At 39.5% G+C, this 19,081-nt stretch overlaps 1 protein-coding gene across 1 annotated transcript in view; it reads left to right on the top strand.

The window, feature by feature from the left end:
* The window catches only part of EXPH5 (exophilin 5), a 34,917-nt gene extending 16,364 nt beyond the window's left edge, over positions 1-18,553 (top strand). Inside the window, exons 2-7 of the mRNA XM_050911489.1 lie at positions 2,239-2,396; positions 4,819-4,963; positions 9,547-9,595; positions 11,159-11,285; positions 13,206-15,167; positions 15,228-18,553. Coding sequence (XP_050767446.1) covers positions 2,239-2,396; positions 4,819-4,963; positions 9,547-9,595; positions 11,159-11,285; positions 13,206-15,167; positions 15,228-18,553 — 5,767 coding nt within the window. The remainder of the gene's footprint in view (positions 1-2,238; positions 2,397-4,818; positions 4,964-9,546; positions 9,596-11,158; positions 11,286-13,205; positions 15,168-15,227) is intronic.
* The last annotated feature ends 528 nt before the right edge of the window (positions 18,554-19,081 follow it).

Raw genomic sequence — 19,081 nt, 5'->3', positions numbered from 1 at the left:
AACTATATATACAGGGTTCAATATATGGCCCTGTATGTGTGTGTAAATATAAATACACACAAGCAATTTAAAGGGTTTATTTCATGAGTTGGGGATGACAGCACAATTCAAAAGCAGCACATTCACAGATGATGACTACAGATAATGCCAAGCATGTAACAGTAAAGACTTTACAGTGTTTAAATATTAATGTCAGTGTTTGTGCAAGATTTTTAATACATTTTTCGGTGAAAGGCATGTTCGTGCAATGCCTGATATGGTCGATGTTAGAGTAAGTGTGGGGTTTTTTATTTTTTCTTCTCTCTGGAATGCATAAATGTAAAGCAAATAGATATTTATGTACAAATAATGTCAGCTTCGCCATGGTGGGCGAGTAGGTTGAAGACCTCCCCTGGGACGAGCACAGGGGCGGCTGCAGCGTGGCGGGCGCGCGGGTGTGATTCTGGCCGCCGCCGCTAGGTGGCGCCGGGCTCGCGGCTCCCCCGCCGGCCTCCCCTGGGAAGGGGCGGCCACATCCGCCCGGAGGCCCGAGCGTATCCCGTCCTGAGGGGAAAACCAATTCGTTCCGGTTGCGTTTTGAAAGACCGCAGGGATGGATTACATGAGATGGTCTCCACTTTCGGGACCTGAGCAAAACTGCTGTCGGCTTGTTTTCCCGGCAATCGCTGTGGCTGCAGCCACTCCCAAAACACCTCATGCCTGGCTCTGTGTGCTTTTACTCCTCCTGGTATCTTGGATCCCCTTTGCTAAGGCCACAGGAGTGAGGTCATGAAGTTGGCGCTTGAGAGCACTTTGTTCATCGCCTCCTCCCGTTTCACATTACTGCTAGGCTGTTTTCGATGCTGCAGATGGCGTTTATGGTGTTTAGTCACTCCCATGGCGCGGCAATATCTGTGATGATTAACATTTTTGCCTTTGTAATAAGTTTATTTCAAATGGCTAGTACTTGTGCCTGTGTCTGTGTAATCTTCAAGGGAAGTATTCACTCATTTACCAAAAATGTCTCTCCTGCCCTCCTATTCTTCAGACGCCACCAGATGAACAGTAGGTGCTAGTATGGACAATATACCCTGTATCAATTCCAGATGGAAATACATCCATTTCCAGACTAGATATTTAATTTTAAGTTTGTTTTGTGAAGTAATGTTGTCTCAGAGAATCTGGGTTTTTATTTAAATTGATAACTGAAATAATTTATGTTCTCTGAGAGCATTTGAATTCCTAGACATGGGTTTTACCACCGATTAAGGTGGAAGATTTACATTAAAGCCTTGCTAAAACATTCGTATTACATCTCCAGGCTGTGCACGAAGTCTTGTTCTGTTGCCATCAGAATCAGTTGGGGTGTGGATTTGCTGTGTTTGCATCTGTACTTTAGGCACTTGTGTAATGTAATTTGAAAACAAGTAACTTTGCATGTCCGTTGCACTATTCCGACTCCTTTGCAACTGTACCTTGTTCTTTTATGTCCAGATAAACAATTCATTCCTGTGACCTCTTGGTCTAAAACCTGAACTTGCTACTAAACAGCTTCTTCAGTTGCAGCCACATGCGTGTAGCTTGTTCAGGCTTCACCTCTGCATGGCAGAACATTTATATTCATTATTAGTTGCTTCCATACATATTAAACACAGGCAGAATCACTATGCAGCAAGGAAAGAGGAAAATGTGATAAACTCGTTGAACATGTTACATGAATACCTATTAGCTGAATTCACAATTTATTATTCTCCTTTACATAGAAAATATGTGGTGGGCACCTCACTGTCAGGGCCTCAGTGAGCTTCCTCTTGAAAATCAGAATAATCTTGTTATTGCTTCTGCTTAAATGAGTGGATAAATATTTCAAGAATTGCTTTGTTAGAGTATTATTTATTCTAATTCAATTATTGGCTGAACTTAATCTTACTTTCAATTAGTTTTATAATGCTTATGAATTATTACGTTTTTGCAAGGAAGAAGGATGCACTTCTTCGAGGCAGAGAGTAATGCAAGCATATGAGTCGTCCACTTAACCTGGTCACATAATCTCATTGTTAAGCTGGAGAATTCTGCTGTCACTAAAACTTTTATGTGATTGCTGTGAATGTATCATGTCCCACTCTATCTTTTAAAAAGTCATTATATGTAGAAATATACTGTAAATACTTAAATGAACAACAGGGAGAGTTCCTAATGATGTGCCTGTAATATCTAAAATGGCTTAAAAATAAGTTGTGCGGTTTTTTTCCTTTCTAGCAAACTTCTGAAGAGAAAGAAGTCTGAAACAGGGCTGCAGGGAGTGACTGGAGAATGGTTTGAAGAAATACAAAGAAAAAAATTTCAGAATTACATTGATATCAATAGAATGCTAAAACCACCATTAGAGCATCACCTAAGGAACAGCAAAAACACCAGTGAGTTGCATTTTTCCATTTCCATATCTATATGATAATGGTCACCAAACCAGTGTCTTAGAGCATTTCAGAGTGTAATAGTTAAGGAGTTCCTGAAATTGCATTGAGTTTCTTCTCATGTCAAAGTTTTACCAAAGATATATTTTCAAAATGACTATGTTTCTTTAAGCAGATCCTGTTAAAAGCACAGCTGGGAGTCGCAACAGAAAATCCCTGATATTCTTATCCTATAGTTAGAATCATAGAACAGCCCAGGTTGGAAGGGCTTCAGAAGATCATCTGGTCCAACCTTTCATGGGAAAGGGAGCCTGGATGAGATTATCTAGCACTCTGTCTAGTTGCATCTTGTAAATCTCCAGTGATGGAGACTCCACCACGTCCCCGGGGAGGTTGTTCCAGTGATTGATTGTCCTCACCGTAAAAAATTTCTTTCTTGATCAAGATGAAGTTGCTGTAATTATAGTAAATATAGTGGTGGTTTCCCAATCAAAGCAGCAATGTTTACTTTGTACAAAAACTGTTTCAGTTTTACTTAGTTTTTTTAAAGAAACTGGAATCACCTAAATGACATTTGGAATAAGTAGGTAATCTGGGTTTGGGTGAGAGAGGTTTGACTGTACCAGTGGAAAACTTTTCCTGGTAACACTGGGCTAAAGGCATGCCAGTGCTGATTATCAGGGCAGGTGACAAAGCCTGGAAAGTTGGGCTGACCAAGAAGCAACTTCTGGAGATCTCATTTCACAGCTTCTGTTGCCCATCCAAAATGAACGTGCACAGGAAACATGGTGTCTCTGTACCCAGCACGGCATTCTGTACTGTCTTTTTCATCTTCCATCCAGATAGTTTTCATGCATAATATATGCTTTTGTTCCATACACATTTCTGCATTGTATTCATTGAGCTCTTCCTATTTGTGCTTCATAGCAACTGGAAGCAGTCATGTATTCCAAAAGAAAAGTGAAACCGTAAAAATTTTCCTGAAACTACAGACCTACACAGAACAGATCTGTCTTTCCTGACCATTTTTCCCCAACATCCCCTCTAGTCCACAGCTATCTACTATTTTTCTTTTTCAGAGGTGGTCTAATCGATGCGTTAGCTAACTAAACTCTGTGTAATTGTTCTCTGGTATTTAACTTTAAAAGCTGCTGTTTCTATTTCAGATCTGAAGAAGGGATTGTGTACCTCAGAGGCTTGTCTGATATTTCCAACTGTATAAGTTGGTTTAATAAAAGGTACTACTTCTACCCGCAAGCCTTGCTCTGTCTACATCCCTAGACTATCCTGGCTACAGCAGAGTGCTATTAGGACTCTCCTGATGTCACCTTCATTGTCAAGTCAAACAATGCCACCAAGAGGTTAGGCTCTGAAAGGAGTAAAGGATGCAGCATTTTGTAATACACAGCGATTGTCACTGAAGTGAAAGCCATGTATTGCACACGGGATTTAAATCACATGACATAAATTATTCACTTCATTTCGGACTAGGTCCAAAATGCTGCCCCTTGCTGTTGTTATCAGTGACACTTCGCTCTCATTTCTGGTTTTGCTTTCTCCTACAGTCATTGGATAAGCCATTTTCAGGCTGTTGTATTGTTTCAGGCGTGTAATGTTTTAAATGAAAACAAAAAAAGATGCCTTATTCCTGAGTGAAGTCTTGTTTCCTTATGTCCTCCAATTTCCTGTGGCATGTTTTAATAGCAGACCCTGCAGTTTCTTTCCCTAATCTGTGAGCAATACTCATCTTCTCCTTCACACCAGTTGCCAGTTGCTTTTACAGGCAGATAGGGTTTATGTTCCATTTGAAGAAATCAAATCATAACCTTCCCAAAGAAATCATTCATGATATCTTGCATTTAAAATACAGCTCTGATATGCAGTTTGTAGCAGAAAAAATGTATTCCAGTGGCCATGGGAATCCCATCATAAAGAATTGTATGATACAGAAGACACCTTAATCTGAATTAGTGTTGTGTAGTTACATTACAGTCTATTAAACCATTGTATATTCAGGGTTGTCATATTTATATTTCTTACAAAGGTGAAAAGAAAGTGACTAATGATTGTGGGTGCCTCAATTTTCAAATGTCTAATTTGCTTATATTCTAAAACGGTTCTGGTTTTCAAATGGTTGAGTGCTGATTACTTTCTGAAAATCAGCCTCATTTATCTCACGTGCATCACCCAAAACCAATAATACTTTTTGTAACTTTAGACCTCTTTATCTTTCTCTTAGTCTTCTAGTTAGTCATTATAAACCAGCATTCACATAGTCTGTCCAAAAATGTCAATAAAACTGGATTTTCCTGGCATAAAAGGTAAGCAAAAGAAAATTGTTTATGAAGACATAACTTTTTATGTATATTTTAATACTGTATTTAGTAAGAACTTGAAACAAATCAAATTTTTGTAATATTTTTAGATCATAAAGAATTAAAAATGTCATCCTGCACAAATCCTCAAGCACAAAAGAACACTTCAGCTTCCTTTCTGGGGTTCAGATCACCGTTTGCTTGGCTTTTCTCCTTTAGAAAATCAAGGAAGAACCAGACTCAGAAGCAACCACGGTGAGCTATAATCAGAACATACATTATTTCCAGCTTTAAAGAAGTCTATGAATTGTTCTGTGTTTTGCTTAGAAAACTTTGTTAAATTATTTTTCCAGTCTCCTTCCTTTCACCTCACTGGGAAGACTGGGATTTTACTTGGTCATGTAATGAGAGATTATCTGTTCTGTGTCAGGAGAATGAGGGCTAAGTGGAAAGTAATAGGTAAAGTCTCTTGGCTAAATCTGTTTTGCTCAGGTTTTGCATAAAGGCTTTACATCTGTAAAAGCCTGTAGACTTAGCAGCGGCTGCATCCTATCTGATTCGCTCTCAAGAGGACAAGGTGTAAGGCGCATGGGGATCTGGTGCCCTATGGCTGTGATATAACAGGAAAGCATAGCTTTCCCAGGCCATGGCAGAGAGTACGGGCCCCAGGCAGCTCTGCTGCATCAGTTCCCACCATTTCTAGCCCAGAGGCAGCTTAGAGGCAGGCCTGCAGCTTTAGCTCTAGCCGGGCAAACAGGGCGGCTCTCCAGTGCTTTTGTCTTCCATGCTTCGTCAGGGCTTTGGTTTCAACTGGCTCTGAACAAAAGATGGTCTCATATGCAGCGTTGGAGCTGCTGTTTGAAGAGCATCGTTCTCCCTTGCCATCCATAGGATTAAAGCTGCTGTTAGAGGGAATGGGGTGGGGGAGCTATGCTCGGGCTAGTTAGGCTGACTGTTCTCTCCTCACTTTTGTCCTGTATGGTCTTGTATGTCAGCAACACCTGAGTGAAATAATATTATTTTTGTGTGCATCTTAGGGTAATGTTTGGGACTGGCAATCATAGGTAAAGGTGCATTGTGCCGTGCTTTGAAATCTAAGTATGAAGCTGCAAGATCTTTGGCACAAAGAACTGATTTTCACTCTGTGAGTCTCAGGCTGGTATTCTGGTCCGTGCCTGGGGCTCCTAGGTGGCATGACGCTAGAACAAGGAACAGCTATAATAAACAATGACAGGGAAGGCAAGCCTCTAAAGAAATGATGATTAGTCTGATACATAGGTTTTGTAGCACACCAGCTTGCCATTGTGGAGCGTTTGTATCAAAGCAGAAGGAGATTTAAGGACAGGTTTGAATAGAGGCCGTGAGGTTAGCTTTGTGGATGTTTACTGGTAACAATTCTCCTACATAGCAACGCAGCATAGAAAAAAAAAAAAAATTGCAAAGTTTTAACACTGCTCCATACATGTCATCTGCTCCCTCCTCTTTCCTCTGACATGGTAATGCCCCTTATGCTGGGACACACCAACACTGGACCGCAGCCCTCCCTGCAGAATAAAGGGGTACTTGTGTAACTGAGAATCAGATTTCAAGGGCACTTTATCCTGGTGCACAGTAAGGTAGCCAATGCGCAAGCGAAGGTCTAGGCTTTGCTGTAGAATCTAAGCATTAGAATTATTTCTTAATTTAAGAAGGCAAAACAGTAAACCGTGCCTACTCATTGCATCAGCTTTTCTAATATGTGTTTATCTGGCTTTTCCACAGAAAATCTATCGTATCTCAGGCTCAGATGCCTTTGATTTCTTACCAAGCACAGCTTGAAAAATAAACAAGTCAATCCTGACGTGTAACTGAGCTGATTGCTACATTTGCTAGTCACGCCTCTCTGTCGAAAACTTCCCCCACCCTCTTCTAGGTGTTGCCGTGGCATGTGGTTTGCTTTATGCATAGACAAAGCACTGAAATAATCTGCCTCTCACCAGGTAGAGTTATTTTGGAGAGCTAGTGAAATACAATAGGAGACAGCACTGTAAATCCTGTAAGTAAGCCTAACTGGCAGAAGCTTTTAAATAGCTAAATATTAATGGCTGTTTAGAGGGTCCTTTCTGTACTGGAGAGACAGTTTCATCAGCTGCGGTGGTGTTTTGCTGTGAGAATAAATTATGGATGCTGCAAAAAAGGGTATGCTTATGTGGAGATACAGAAGATGCTAATAAAAGGTTTGTAACTGTAGTCTGAAGGTAGTGAAATGTTTGATCACTTTTGGTTCAAAGGTGTTCAGTGTTCTTGAATTCATCCTTATTCTTTTCTAATATGTAAGTGTGATTCATACTGGAAAAGAAATGCTGTTTAATTGTGTTTTCAGCATATTTGAGTTATGTGTTTGTTGCTTAGCTGGCTTCTTATGTAGTACTGATAAGAACAGCATAGAAGAAAATGGATTACACTCTGACATTAGACAACTTGGAGATGGCATGGGGAAGACAGGTGCCTCAGTGAAAATACTAATTCGCAGCAGATTTTAGTTCACGGATTTATATTATTGTTACCAGTAGTGACAGTAGTAAGTAGAGTCATCTTTTACTTTTAATCTTACATTTGATTGTTATAAAAAAGATATGTATGTATATAAGTGAAAAAGTATAAATTATAACTTCTTGTTTTCCATAGTGAGTAGTATTTTTCTGATGGCAAATATTTCTGAACTTGAGCAATAATTTAACTTCTTTTCTGTTTATGAATAATAGATAATGTTTACAAGTATGTGTGTGTGCATGTGTGTGCAAAGTAATGTAAACATTGCTCAATATCCTTAACCAAAAAAGAAACTGAATTACTTCTTCCTAAAATTAAGCAATATTTCTCTGGAAGTAAGCAAAACTTTAATTTTGAAATGCTGAAAAACTTAAAAGTGTTCAGAAAAAATAATGAGGCAGTTTGAGAAGTGGAGGGATTGGCATAGGGAAAAGATTAAAATAACCTTGTCTGTATAAGTTGGCAAGGAGGAAGATAAAGCAGGATGCAATGACCAGTTATTTCTGAAAGAACAGTGACAACAAAGACATGGAGGAATTTAGAATAGTGCCAGAGGTGCAAATGAAAATTTAATTTTTGCCTAGACTATCAGAAGACATTTCTAACTAACATGTCTACTTCATGTAGCTTCATTGCAAGGAGCAATTAACACAACACCAAGCACAGCACCAAGTGGGGAGAACTGTAGAGCGGCTTTGCACAGTAAAGCTGAAGAAGAGAGCTTCTAACAAAGCTTTTACATTTTTGTTATGCATATAATTCAAATTAAGGTAACTCGCTAAGCCACAGGATTTCATTGAACTTGGTTTGCAGGAAATCATTGTAAAAACTCTGAAACATAAGTTTCATTCTTGATTTGTTGTAGAAGCATTAAAACATATTCAACATTATTTTAGTTTAAAGGAAGAGCTACATACATCTCTGAGTCCTGGTTCTGTAAACTTCATTCACAGGGAGCGGTAACCCACTGAATTAATGGCTGTTCATATTTGGTGCAACTAGGAAAAATTAGGAATTTCGGATTCAGATTGTCTGGCCGGATCCTAAGCCCACTGAGGTCAACAGGCTTGTTTCCTTTGGTTTCAGTTGGACCCCATGTCAGAGAGGAATCCTGGTTTTACAGTTCACAATTACAGAAGCAAAAACAAATTGCACCTTTCAACTGTTCTTCCCTGCCTGCAAGCACATTGCAAACAAATGACAAAGCACTTCAGGAGAAAAGGCTGGGCCACAAAGAACCTGCCAACAAGCCGGTTTATACTTGCTGTTGAAGCACAATAAAGTAGTCTACCTGAGCACAAGAAGGTTTTAAGAGCCTAAGAACAAGGTCATTCAAAAAGACTTTGAGACAAACAGGACTGAGCAGAACCATCTTTCCCTACTTCACTTTCTCTCAAGAATTAACTTCCTGGGAAAAAACAGTTTCTGAGACACGGAAGAACTGGCAATAAGCACAAGCTGAACATTTCCTTCAGGGCTTTTGAAGGGACTGGGTTTGCTTAGTTGTAAAATAAGGATCTGCAGACTCGAATAGACTCAGTGAAGTCAAGTCCTGTTCTTGTTTCTTTAGTTTATTTTGTATTTGTATGACTGCAAGTCACCCCGTAGAACAGAATACCTTTTATGTTCAGGGCTTCTTGGCTTGTTCTAACCACTGCATTACTCACAGATGCTCTAGCCAGTTCTCTGCCAAGCCCTTGCAGTCCTGTATAGCTTAGGAAAGCTGATGAGCCTTCTACCATGTGTTAAAAATTGGTAAATAAAGGCTGTTTTGGGTGAGTAGCAGCAAGTTCTGAAGTTCACACCAAAAATAATCTGCTGTCTCTCCTCCTTTGCAGGGGCAGAGCACAGCTCTGCATCTGAGCAGGGTGAAATGGAAGAGGAAAACAATAGAATTGCAGATGCAAACTACTTACAGATCTATAAGTAGTTAACTTGGGCTATTCGTAGTACCTACTAAATTATTGTTGTTTGGAAAAAGAAGTAATACCATCTTATCGTAATGCTGGATTGAAACAATTACTTTATGGCTGTTGCAGACACTGAGATATCAGTAGGTTGAGTTCATTCTTGGCTGTGCAGCTACGACATTTGCAAGCTGACAAGGCCAAACCGAATGGTACATTTTGCCAGCATTTTTTTGTTAGCAGGATTTTGGGGGGGGGAAGGATGGATTCTTCATAGAGCAGTCTTTTTTCAGATGCTTCTCAATAGTTGTTAAAGAGAAACTGCTGGATATTTATTACCTGGTAAAATTACATCACGTTCCTTTTCAAAGCCAACATTTAAATCCTTCTTGCCTACAGATATGACAGTTCCGCTAGCCCATCTTCGAAAGTGGAAGAAATGGCAACAGTAAGTAGCTTACCAGCTTTATTGTCAGCAATGTTTAAACCACAGATTTTTCAAAAACTAGTCCCCTTTTTTTAGGCTGTTGATATAATGCCTGTTTAAATAGTATTCTTGCAGTTCTTGTTTTAAACACTGAGTAAAATGTCTGTGCTGTGAACCTGTTGAATGCAGTAAAATGAGCTTGCCCTGTTACCTATACGAGTCCAAAGCTTTCCTGGGTAAGCCCTAAGTCTAGCTCTGATCAGGTTTCAAGGAATAATTGCATGGATAATTTCCTAGGCCAAAACCCTCACATATTTTGGCAACTGTAACCAACCTGCAAATAGGTCAAAACTCACACTGAATAAATAATCTAGTGTATTTACATTGTTTCCTTTCATTTGTACAAGGGTGAAAAAGAGGAGCTGACTTGGGCAGGCACTGAGTTAGAGCCTCTCTTGCAACATTTCCATGTGCAGAATTGTCATGTAAATGTAAATTTTGACAGTAGGAAATTATTTTTTGGCTGAATGTTCCATTTTATAAGCACAAGCTCAATTTAAGGATGAAACAACAGATTTATTTCTGATGTAATTTAAGTGCACGCTGTTGAAATAAACAGATTTCCTCCAAGGATGATATTTGCTATTTCAGTTACTTTATTGCCCTGTATTACTAACATATCTTTCCTCCTCTTCAGTTGTGTGGTATAACCACAGAGGGGACTAAGAAGGTATACAGTACGTAATCAAAGGTATAGAGGAGGCAAATTGGCCACCTCCCTTCTCTCATATTTCAAAAACAAAAGAATAATCTATATTAATATATGACCAAACAAAGATCTTATCAGAGAATCTTGCCTATTATATAAATAGACTATTATAGCTAGACAAGTAAAATATTACAAATATTGAGAACTAAAAAGTAGTAAGGGTTTTTATTGAAAAAAAGGAGGAAGAGTCTCAGCTAAGATAAATCAGCAGTTCAGCAGTTGTCTGCACTTCTACCATCTGAGGCTGTGAGCTGAGAGAAATATGGATGGGATAGGAACGTCTCCAGCTTAACATGTAAACTAAACTCAGATGGGGAGTAGGATGACATTTTCCCTACTGCTAAGGTAATTTATCACAGCCCCCTAAAGTGCTGTCTTGCAATATGATAATCGACTGTGGTGTTAAATTATTAAATCTCTGTTGGGAGGTCAGTGTGTGAATTTTAAGATGTGCTGGTCAAGGAGGAAGTGATTAGGAAAAACTAAATTAAGAGATACAATGCAGTAAGGATGCATATGGAGAAAATAAGTAAACTATGCCCTTTATTATAAGGTCATTATAACTCATGTATCCAAAACATGCTACAGTATGAGGACAAGATGAGCAAATCTCCTTATTACATATGTAAAAGTCTCTAAAATGCATGCAACTTTACAATCCTCAGTTGTCTGTTTTAATAATACAGTATTTAATGGACCCACAAAGAGTTTACTGACCTCTGTGACTTTTGACACGATTTGTGATGTGACGATGTGAAACGTGATTTGAACCCACATGTAGAATTAAAATCATGTTGCCTTACAATTTTTTGCAGGCTGAAATGTGTAATTCCCCAATGTCAACTGAAACAAGTGGTCATTCTTTTGATGCAAACCAAAATGAAATGATGGAGAAAAGTACACAAGAGTGGAATGAACAGCTAGAGAAGGAGTTTTTCAGTGGTAAGTGTGTGTCCTTACTTTGTTCTGATATTATTGTTACCAGAAGTGACTGTGGTGACTGGTTTCAGAGAATTTTCTGCAAAAGCACAGGCTGTAAAGATACGGCTCACTGCTTTCTAGCATAGTGGCTACTTTTTGCTGCCTTTGTCTGACAGCTGAATGTCTTCTCTGACATTGACTTCCAGATGTGTCACAGGTCACTCTTAGAGTGCATTTCATCTCATACTGATCCAGTTCAGACGAATCACACCTTAAAAGCGTACATTTCTCTCTGCTGCTTCTGACAGGAGCCCATATTGCATCCTTTAGATGCAGACATACAGTTATGTGAGAAGAATTTCATCCCAGTTTCCTGTATGCATAATTTTGATAATGATGAATTACTGGGCCTGGTTTTATGAATTGTAAAGCCTCAAACCACAGAAGCAAGAGGCATTATGGCATTCAGTTAGCTTTCTGGGAGCCCTTATAGCACCAGTCAAAAGTTGCTGGTTCTTTTTTTTTCCCCTCACTGCTGGGAAGCGAGGCAAGATCAGACCCAGCCTATGGGAGTACAGAGGTGTTCCTCCATAAACTTTCTTAGATCTATGCAAAAAAAAGTCCATGAATATTACTTTCTACCACCCAAAATTACAAAAGATCACAGATTGAAAGCATGATTGGGAAGCAGTGGGTGAGTCGGCAGTGCTGGAAGAGGAGAGCACTGCGTGGTGGACAGTGGTTCTTCTGAAACTCCCATGCCTGTCACCGCTTTTGGGTGTCAGTCATAACTGTGCACACTTGCCCACTGACAGAGAAAAACTGTACATAGCTTGGCTGGTGTCCTCCAAATGGAAGACTCAGAAACAACTCGTCTTTTTTCTTGTTCTAAACTGACTCTCTCAGCAGTCTTCTCTCTTCTGTGCTGAAGAGAAACTTAGAAAAACGGAAAATTTTAGTACCTTTGTATCACTTTTTATTCCAACTATACATACCTAGCAATGCTTTTTTAATGATTCTGTACTATTAGCATGGATCTGTAATGACCGATCAGTCAGTCTTTTTTATTTAAATGGATTAGGAAATGCTGTAACAAAACAGCCGTATCCATTTGTGTTTATATCTTATGTGTGCTATTTTCAAAATACAAAAAGAATATAATTAGTGAAGGCATAATTGTTTTTGCCAATAAAAATACTTTAAATACATTGCTGTCACTTAGTCTTATGACTGAATATCTTGGTTAACTGAGCTGTATAGTGTTTAATTCCAGGTCATGAGACTGTCTATATATCTAAATACAGCTTTGTTGCTAGAATGAATCACAGGTTCCTAACTATTTCATTACCCTTTTTTATCCAGAAAATGCCATTTTCAGTGCTCATTTTAAAGTAATAAGCTACAATTTAGTGGAGAACTTCTTTTCTGAATGAAACAAACGGTGGACATGCCAGACTACTGAATATGTTTGTTTGATGGTTTGCAGGATTCTGTGTTTTCTTACAGTTACATCATAACTGTGCTTTGTGAACACACAGAAAGGTCCATGTTTGCCTAGTGAATTCTTTTCAGGGATTTTTTGCTTACAAACTAGATTTGGAAAGTTTACACACACACACACATATAGTGTGTGAGTAAGAATTCAGACTTCAAATTGTTTTGTTTTTCTTTTAAATAGCATAAAGACTAGCATTTACATAAAGAGCAGTTTTAAGATCAGTCATGCAGCAGCGCATTTTTTTCCTTGTACTCATAATGGGTGACCACTGAAAGGTCCTGTGGAAGAGGAATGTATGGTTTGGGAAGGGTTTTGAATGCTGAGAAGCTGACTCTTTTCAAAACCAGTTCTGATTATTAATGTAGTACATGAAACTTTTTAACATAAATAGTCAGAAGATTATTAAAGAAAACAAAACCAAGTATCTTTTTTTTCCTGTGCAGTTCTAAATGATCTAGATGACCAGCTGGCCCAGGAACAAGCCCAAGACCCATTGGACAGGACAGCTTCTACTAGCAGTGCATCAAATATCCAATACAGTAGTGCATTCCCTACTTCAAAGAGGCAGGCTGCTAGTAGGGGGCAACACAGAAATGACTGGAGTGACATGCCTAGCACATTTTTCCCAGATGGACTGAGAACAATAAGAGCCAAAGATGAACACAAGATTTTCATCAGACCAAGGAAATTACACAGTGCATATATAAACTGGCACCAGACAGCCTTTCAAGAAGATTATAAATATGGTGATCCACTCGATGGAAATCCTCATCTGCTAAGCAGCAGGCCATCTTCCGTTTCTTTCGGACGGTCTTCAGAAGGTAGCTTATATCCTCCTTCCATAACACAGAACAGTGGATTTAGGCACAAGAGTTGTATGAACAGGGATACCGCTGGCAGAAGTTACTCTGTATGTTCCCTTCGGAGATGTCCGTCATCAGTATCTTCTGACCAGCTATCAGCATCTAGTTTACAACATCCTTTGGCAAGGGAGAGCAACAATGGTTTTGTACCAAGGTTTGGTCGACAGAACCCAAAGAGAATTCCTCTGTCTTCTATTGTATGGAACAACACACCAGACTCTCCTGGACAAACATCAACTCAAGAAAAAATGTTTAGAACCCAATCGCTGATGGAGTTTCATGCTACAGACCATGGTAGATATCCTAGCTCTTTGCAAGAAACCAAGAAATATGCATGTTACCACTCAAAACACCACTACAGAAGATCTATTTCAAGCAATAATTGCTTTAGTAGAGTTAGTTGCCCTGACAAAGCTACTTCTCCGTTGCCCTTTGATAACTGGGAAAATTATCCATTATACAAATCGGAAAATAATCTCTCTAGATCCTACTACAGAGATACTTCTTCTCATGGCAAGTTGTATGCAAACCAAAAAAATTCCCCATATGGAAAAAAAGACAGCTATCCTTGGGCTGATATTCCTCAGTACTACAGTGATGAAGCGTTTATTTCCCCTGATGCCAGCTTTGAAGTGATTATGGCTAATTTAAATGACCAGCAGTGGGCACATACAAAGAATGCCAAGTTTGGTTCACAGTGCCTGCAGAACGATTTTCACATATATTCTCCAGAAAACACAAATATGAAAAGGATAACAAGAAATCCAAATAGAACTTTTTCAGAATTCACCGAGGGCTGTCAGCCTTGGCTAAGTTGTAACTCTTCAGTTTCTTCATCTAGTATCAGAACTGATGAGTCAGTCTTTCCTAATGCGAAGGACCAAACAAAACCTATAGGACTGAACAGGAATTCAGTTGTTGTTACCCAAAGAAATACTAAGGCAGACTTTACACAACTAGAAAAGGTTGAAGGTATGAAACTGCCAAGTGAAGACATGCCGTTACAGTCCGTTTCTCAACAAGCAGATACAAACTACATCAACACCCAGAGTTTTCCCTTTAACAGCCCTGTTTCTGCCATGTTGGAGAGTGATGCATCTCTCTTTAACACAAGGAGATCAAAGAGACAAACCCAAGTCACTGCCAGAGGAGATATTGCAAAAGTGTATACATCAAATGGTGATAAAAGAAATGTGCAAATGAAGGAAAACGATTGCCCACCCAACAGTGTGTTCAGTCAGCCTCCCTGTATTTTGCCAGCTGATGAAAGCAGGAAGGAACCTTTTCTTCCAAGTCAGAAAAAATGGGAACATGATCTGCATTATGCAGCAAAAAGAGAGAGCATCAAACAGGATAATCGGAGTGCAGAAGCCTTTAACCAAGCTACTCCAAAGAGACAGTCCTCACTGCTGAATGTTGCTTCTGCTCCATCCACTGAAAAATTAGCAAACTGTCAAGCCATGTTGTCCTGTCCTCCTGAATGTTCATGTAGCTCCTCACAAAGCTCTCCACAAGCACTTTCTCATAAAGACAATTCTAAATGTTTAGGAACACTAACTAGCTCTTCAGTAAATTGCACAGTTACTGAATCTCAAGCAGAAGGTGGAAAAACAGCTCAAGTGAGCGGAATAAGTGTTACCAAAAAGATTTCACAGAAAACACTGCAAAATACAAGCACTTTAGTTACTAAGGACTGTAATGGACAATTCACTACTAGTTCTCCACAAAATGGAAATTCTGGAAATATTTATATGGATAGCTTTGATGGAGACCCCAAGACCTCTGAACATAGTTTAAGTTATTTTTGCCTTGAAAAAGAAAGTGGGAAAATAAGGAGTAATTCATCTTGTATTGAAAGGCTTCATAAGCAAGACAGCTTGGTGAGACATACCAGTAGCTGCAGCATTACTGGCTCCCCTAGCAGAAACAGCCTCGAATCTCCTGACCCACTTGTTATTTATTACACTTTGCCTAGAAAATCAGCTAGCATTGCTGGTAGTATTATGTCAGATACGCCCATCTCTTTACCTAGAGAAAGTAGAACAACATATGAGTGTTTAAGGTCTGCAGCTCCATGTAGAGCTGATGCCTTTTGTTCTAATCAAAGAGATGTGTCTTGTTTAGACTCAAAACATTCCTTTTTAACATCAGCATCATTAAATGCTGCTACAAGTAACAAAGAAAAAGATTACCCCAGTCCTTTAACCAAAAGTCCTAATGATTCAGTAAGTAGTAGTACATCAGTTGAACTGACAGACAGATGTAAACATCTAAGCAGAAGAGAATCCTGTGTGTTTTCAGATTGTAAGGAGAGGGGAAATTTTTTGCAGAAATATAAAACTACAAGTACATTTACAGTTTGTGTTGATGAAGATCATGTCAAGTATCATGAACTAGTTTCAATTTATTATACGTTACCACGGAGGCATTCAAGAACGTTTTGTAACCTCTTTAGAGATAATCCAGAGGATGCAGATTTACCTTGTCCCGAAGAAAACACTCAGTCACCAAGAATACGAAACAAGAAAAACGAAGGTCATGTGAGTTCAGCAAATGTTTTTTCCCCCAGTACTTTGGAAAAAGAGGTGCCTTCATATTCTTCTGACCAAGTATCTTCAGCTCTGGTCACGCCTCACAACTTAGGAACTGCTGTTTACAGTGAAGAAGGGAATTCCCACTTACCTCCTAGCTCTGAGAAGATATGTACTTCAAAGTCAATGAGTATGGTACCTCAGAACAAGAAAGATAGTTCAGCAGATCTTTCATTAGCAGAAAATGTGCTTTCTGACATGGTGACAAAAGAAATTTCTTTTGGTGGTCCACAATCCACTGCAATAGTGGCTAAGTCAGGTAAGGCCATTTCTGATGCTTCAAGCAGCCAAAATACAGAAAAATGTCTAAAAGAAAAGAAGGAAATTTTACAGAGCGCCACACCGCTAACGTCCACTTTATCAACCCCTCCCAAGCCAAGCAGACGTTTAAAGAATCCTTTGTATTCTACTTCAACAAATAAAAATATTATACAGAAGGGAAACTCTGAAAACTGCTGTCAGCCCCCTAAAGTGAACACCAATAAAAATCTGAACAGCTTACTCCTCCACCCGGGAGAGAAGAGTTCCCTTGGAAGTAACAGTAACACAGAGTGTGCTGACGTGCCACGTCCTCCTGCGGAAGACACTTACAGGGATAGTACCAAAGGCAAACAGAGAGTAAACTTCCTACACCAAACGACCCCTCTGTATAATAATAAATGTAGTGGGCTGCAATTAAGGGCTGACAGTTCCAGAAAAGATGCAAATGATTTAAACTCTTGTAGCAAAGTGCTTTCAAAGTCTCAGAACAAAGCATCTGAGGTAAGCACAGCGTCCAGTGCTGATCCACTACTGCAGCTAGACAAAGTGGTTAGCACAGATACAGATGAATTAAAGAATTCAAAAATTAAAAAAGAGCAAAACTCACAGAGTACTCAGATGGGTAAAGATTATAGTGGTTTGCAGGAATCAGAGAGGCACAGTGAAGGCAGCCTGAACATTAACTGTAAAGATAAAGTCCTCAGGGTTACACAAGATCAGAAGATAACACATAGTGCAGAAGATGAGAACAAGCTTCTCTCTGACTGCACAAGAGACAAAGTCAAAGATATAGAAAAAAGGAAAAACAGACCTTCAATTAAAAATAAACTGGCAGCTGTCTACAAAACAAGTCGAAAATTTTCAAGTAAAAATTTACCCCCCAAACCGCACATAAGTAACATTTTTTCACAGAACGATGGAAGTACCACTTCTTTAGAGGTCAACATTGAATCATTGATTTCAACTGATTCCCATCAGCCATTCCTGCAGTCGGACAATGAAAATCAGAATCACAATCTGGACCCTGATAAGAATACGCCAAGACCAAGAACAGCTGAGAATCAGAAGACTGAAAATCAGAATGATCCTTCTTTGCTTGTTAATAACACCAATTGGAGGTCTTTTACAAGCTCATACACCCAGAAGGAAGCCATCAGTCCCAAAAAAACTACAGTGAAAGTGGAAAATAGGCCAAGTCTTACAACCCTATTTCCAGATAAAGCAGTAACCACAAGAAATAAGAATTCCCAAACACTTGATCTCAGGTTAGAAAGCAAAAGCCAGCCCATCTCTTCCACTGCTACTACATCAGACCCACTGGATGATGAGGGAAGAGCTAGCAGTCGTGCCTGCAGTCCTCCCTTGCCACTTCTAACTGACAAAAACTCAAACACATACGTAAATAGCTGCTTGCGGGCAGACATATGTCCAGAGCAAAACTTGACTTCCCAGACAGTGCTGGGTCAGTGTCAAAATACCTCTCAGTCTGCTAGCTTAAAAAATGCTAACTTGCATAGCTATCAGTTGCACAAGAGTCATGCCAAAAGTCAGCGTGAGCGTCACCTTTCTGAGAGTATTTGTGCTCAAGATTCCCATGAGACCTTTGCCTCGGGAAGCAATATTCTACTGAAAGATGGTATACATGGGAAGAGATTTAAATCTTACTCGGAGCTGTTGTCTTGTGATGAAAACGAAAACTGGGCATCGGACGATGAAAAATGTTACAGCACTAGAAATTTGATGTATCCTTCTGTTGAATTTGGTATATTTGGCAAAGAACAACAGTTGGCTTTCCTGGAAAATATCAAGAGGTCACTCACAGAAGGGCGATTATGGAGACCCTGTCTTCTTAATAACCCTGGTGCTCTCCGAGATGGAGAGACCCCTTCTATAAACAGGGCTGAGCTTTTGAGCTCAAGTTCTTCTGGGAGCAAAATGTCATCGGCTGCTTCATCCCCGCGAGAGCCGACTGATATCTATCGTGAAGACCCAGCAGCTTATTCGGACTCAGACAGTGATACCACCACTGATGATGAATACTACCTAGATGAGATAGATAAAGAATCGGAGCTATGAAGGGCCCGTGGTACTAAGATGGCATGATAGCTCAGTAGATTCTGGGCAGGCAAAACCATGTAAAATACTTTGAGCCAGTTCTTGTGCTGCTATAAATGGGTACAACTTCATTAGTTTTAAAGAAGTTAGTATGTTACATTAGCTGAGCATTTGACTTTTGTATTAAATATGTGGCTTCACCATTGTTGTTTCTCCTAGCAGGGAAAAACAATGTTAAAAAATCCCTTCCCAAAATAATAGAAGGTAAACAACTGTGGAGCTTTGGGCAGTGTAACTCTAGAGATGGCTTTCCTCTGAGTCACCAAGCAGTGGCTTAGGCTCCTGCCAGCTATGCAGTGCTGGAATGGTTATAAATTCTAGCTTGAGCTACTTTTTTTTACACAACTTAACAGAAAACCAAGAGGTTACTTTGATGATAAATTGCTGTTTCTCCGATTTTCCTCACTTACCAGATCAAGCATGATAATGCCAATCCATCCCACCCAACAAAAACACCCTCACAAAACGAAACCTGTTCCATTTTTACAG

This window comes from Gymnogyps californianus, chromosome 1, assembly GCF_018139145.2.
Source record: "Gymnogyps californianus isolate 813 chromosome 1, ASM1813914v2, whole genome shotgun sequence".
NCBI lineage: Eukaryota > Metazoa > Chordata > Aves > Accipitriformes > Cathartidae > Gymnogyps > Gymnogyps californianus.
Note: the sequence above shows the minus strand (reverse complement) of the source record. Positions and strands in the feature narration are given on the sequence as shown.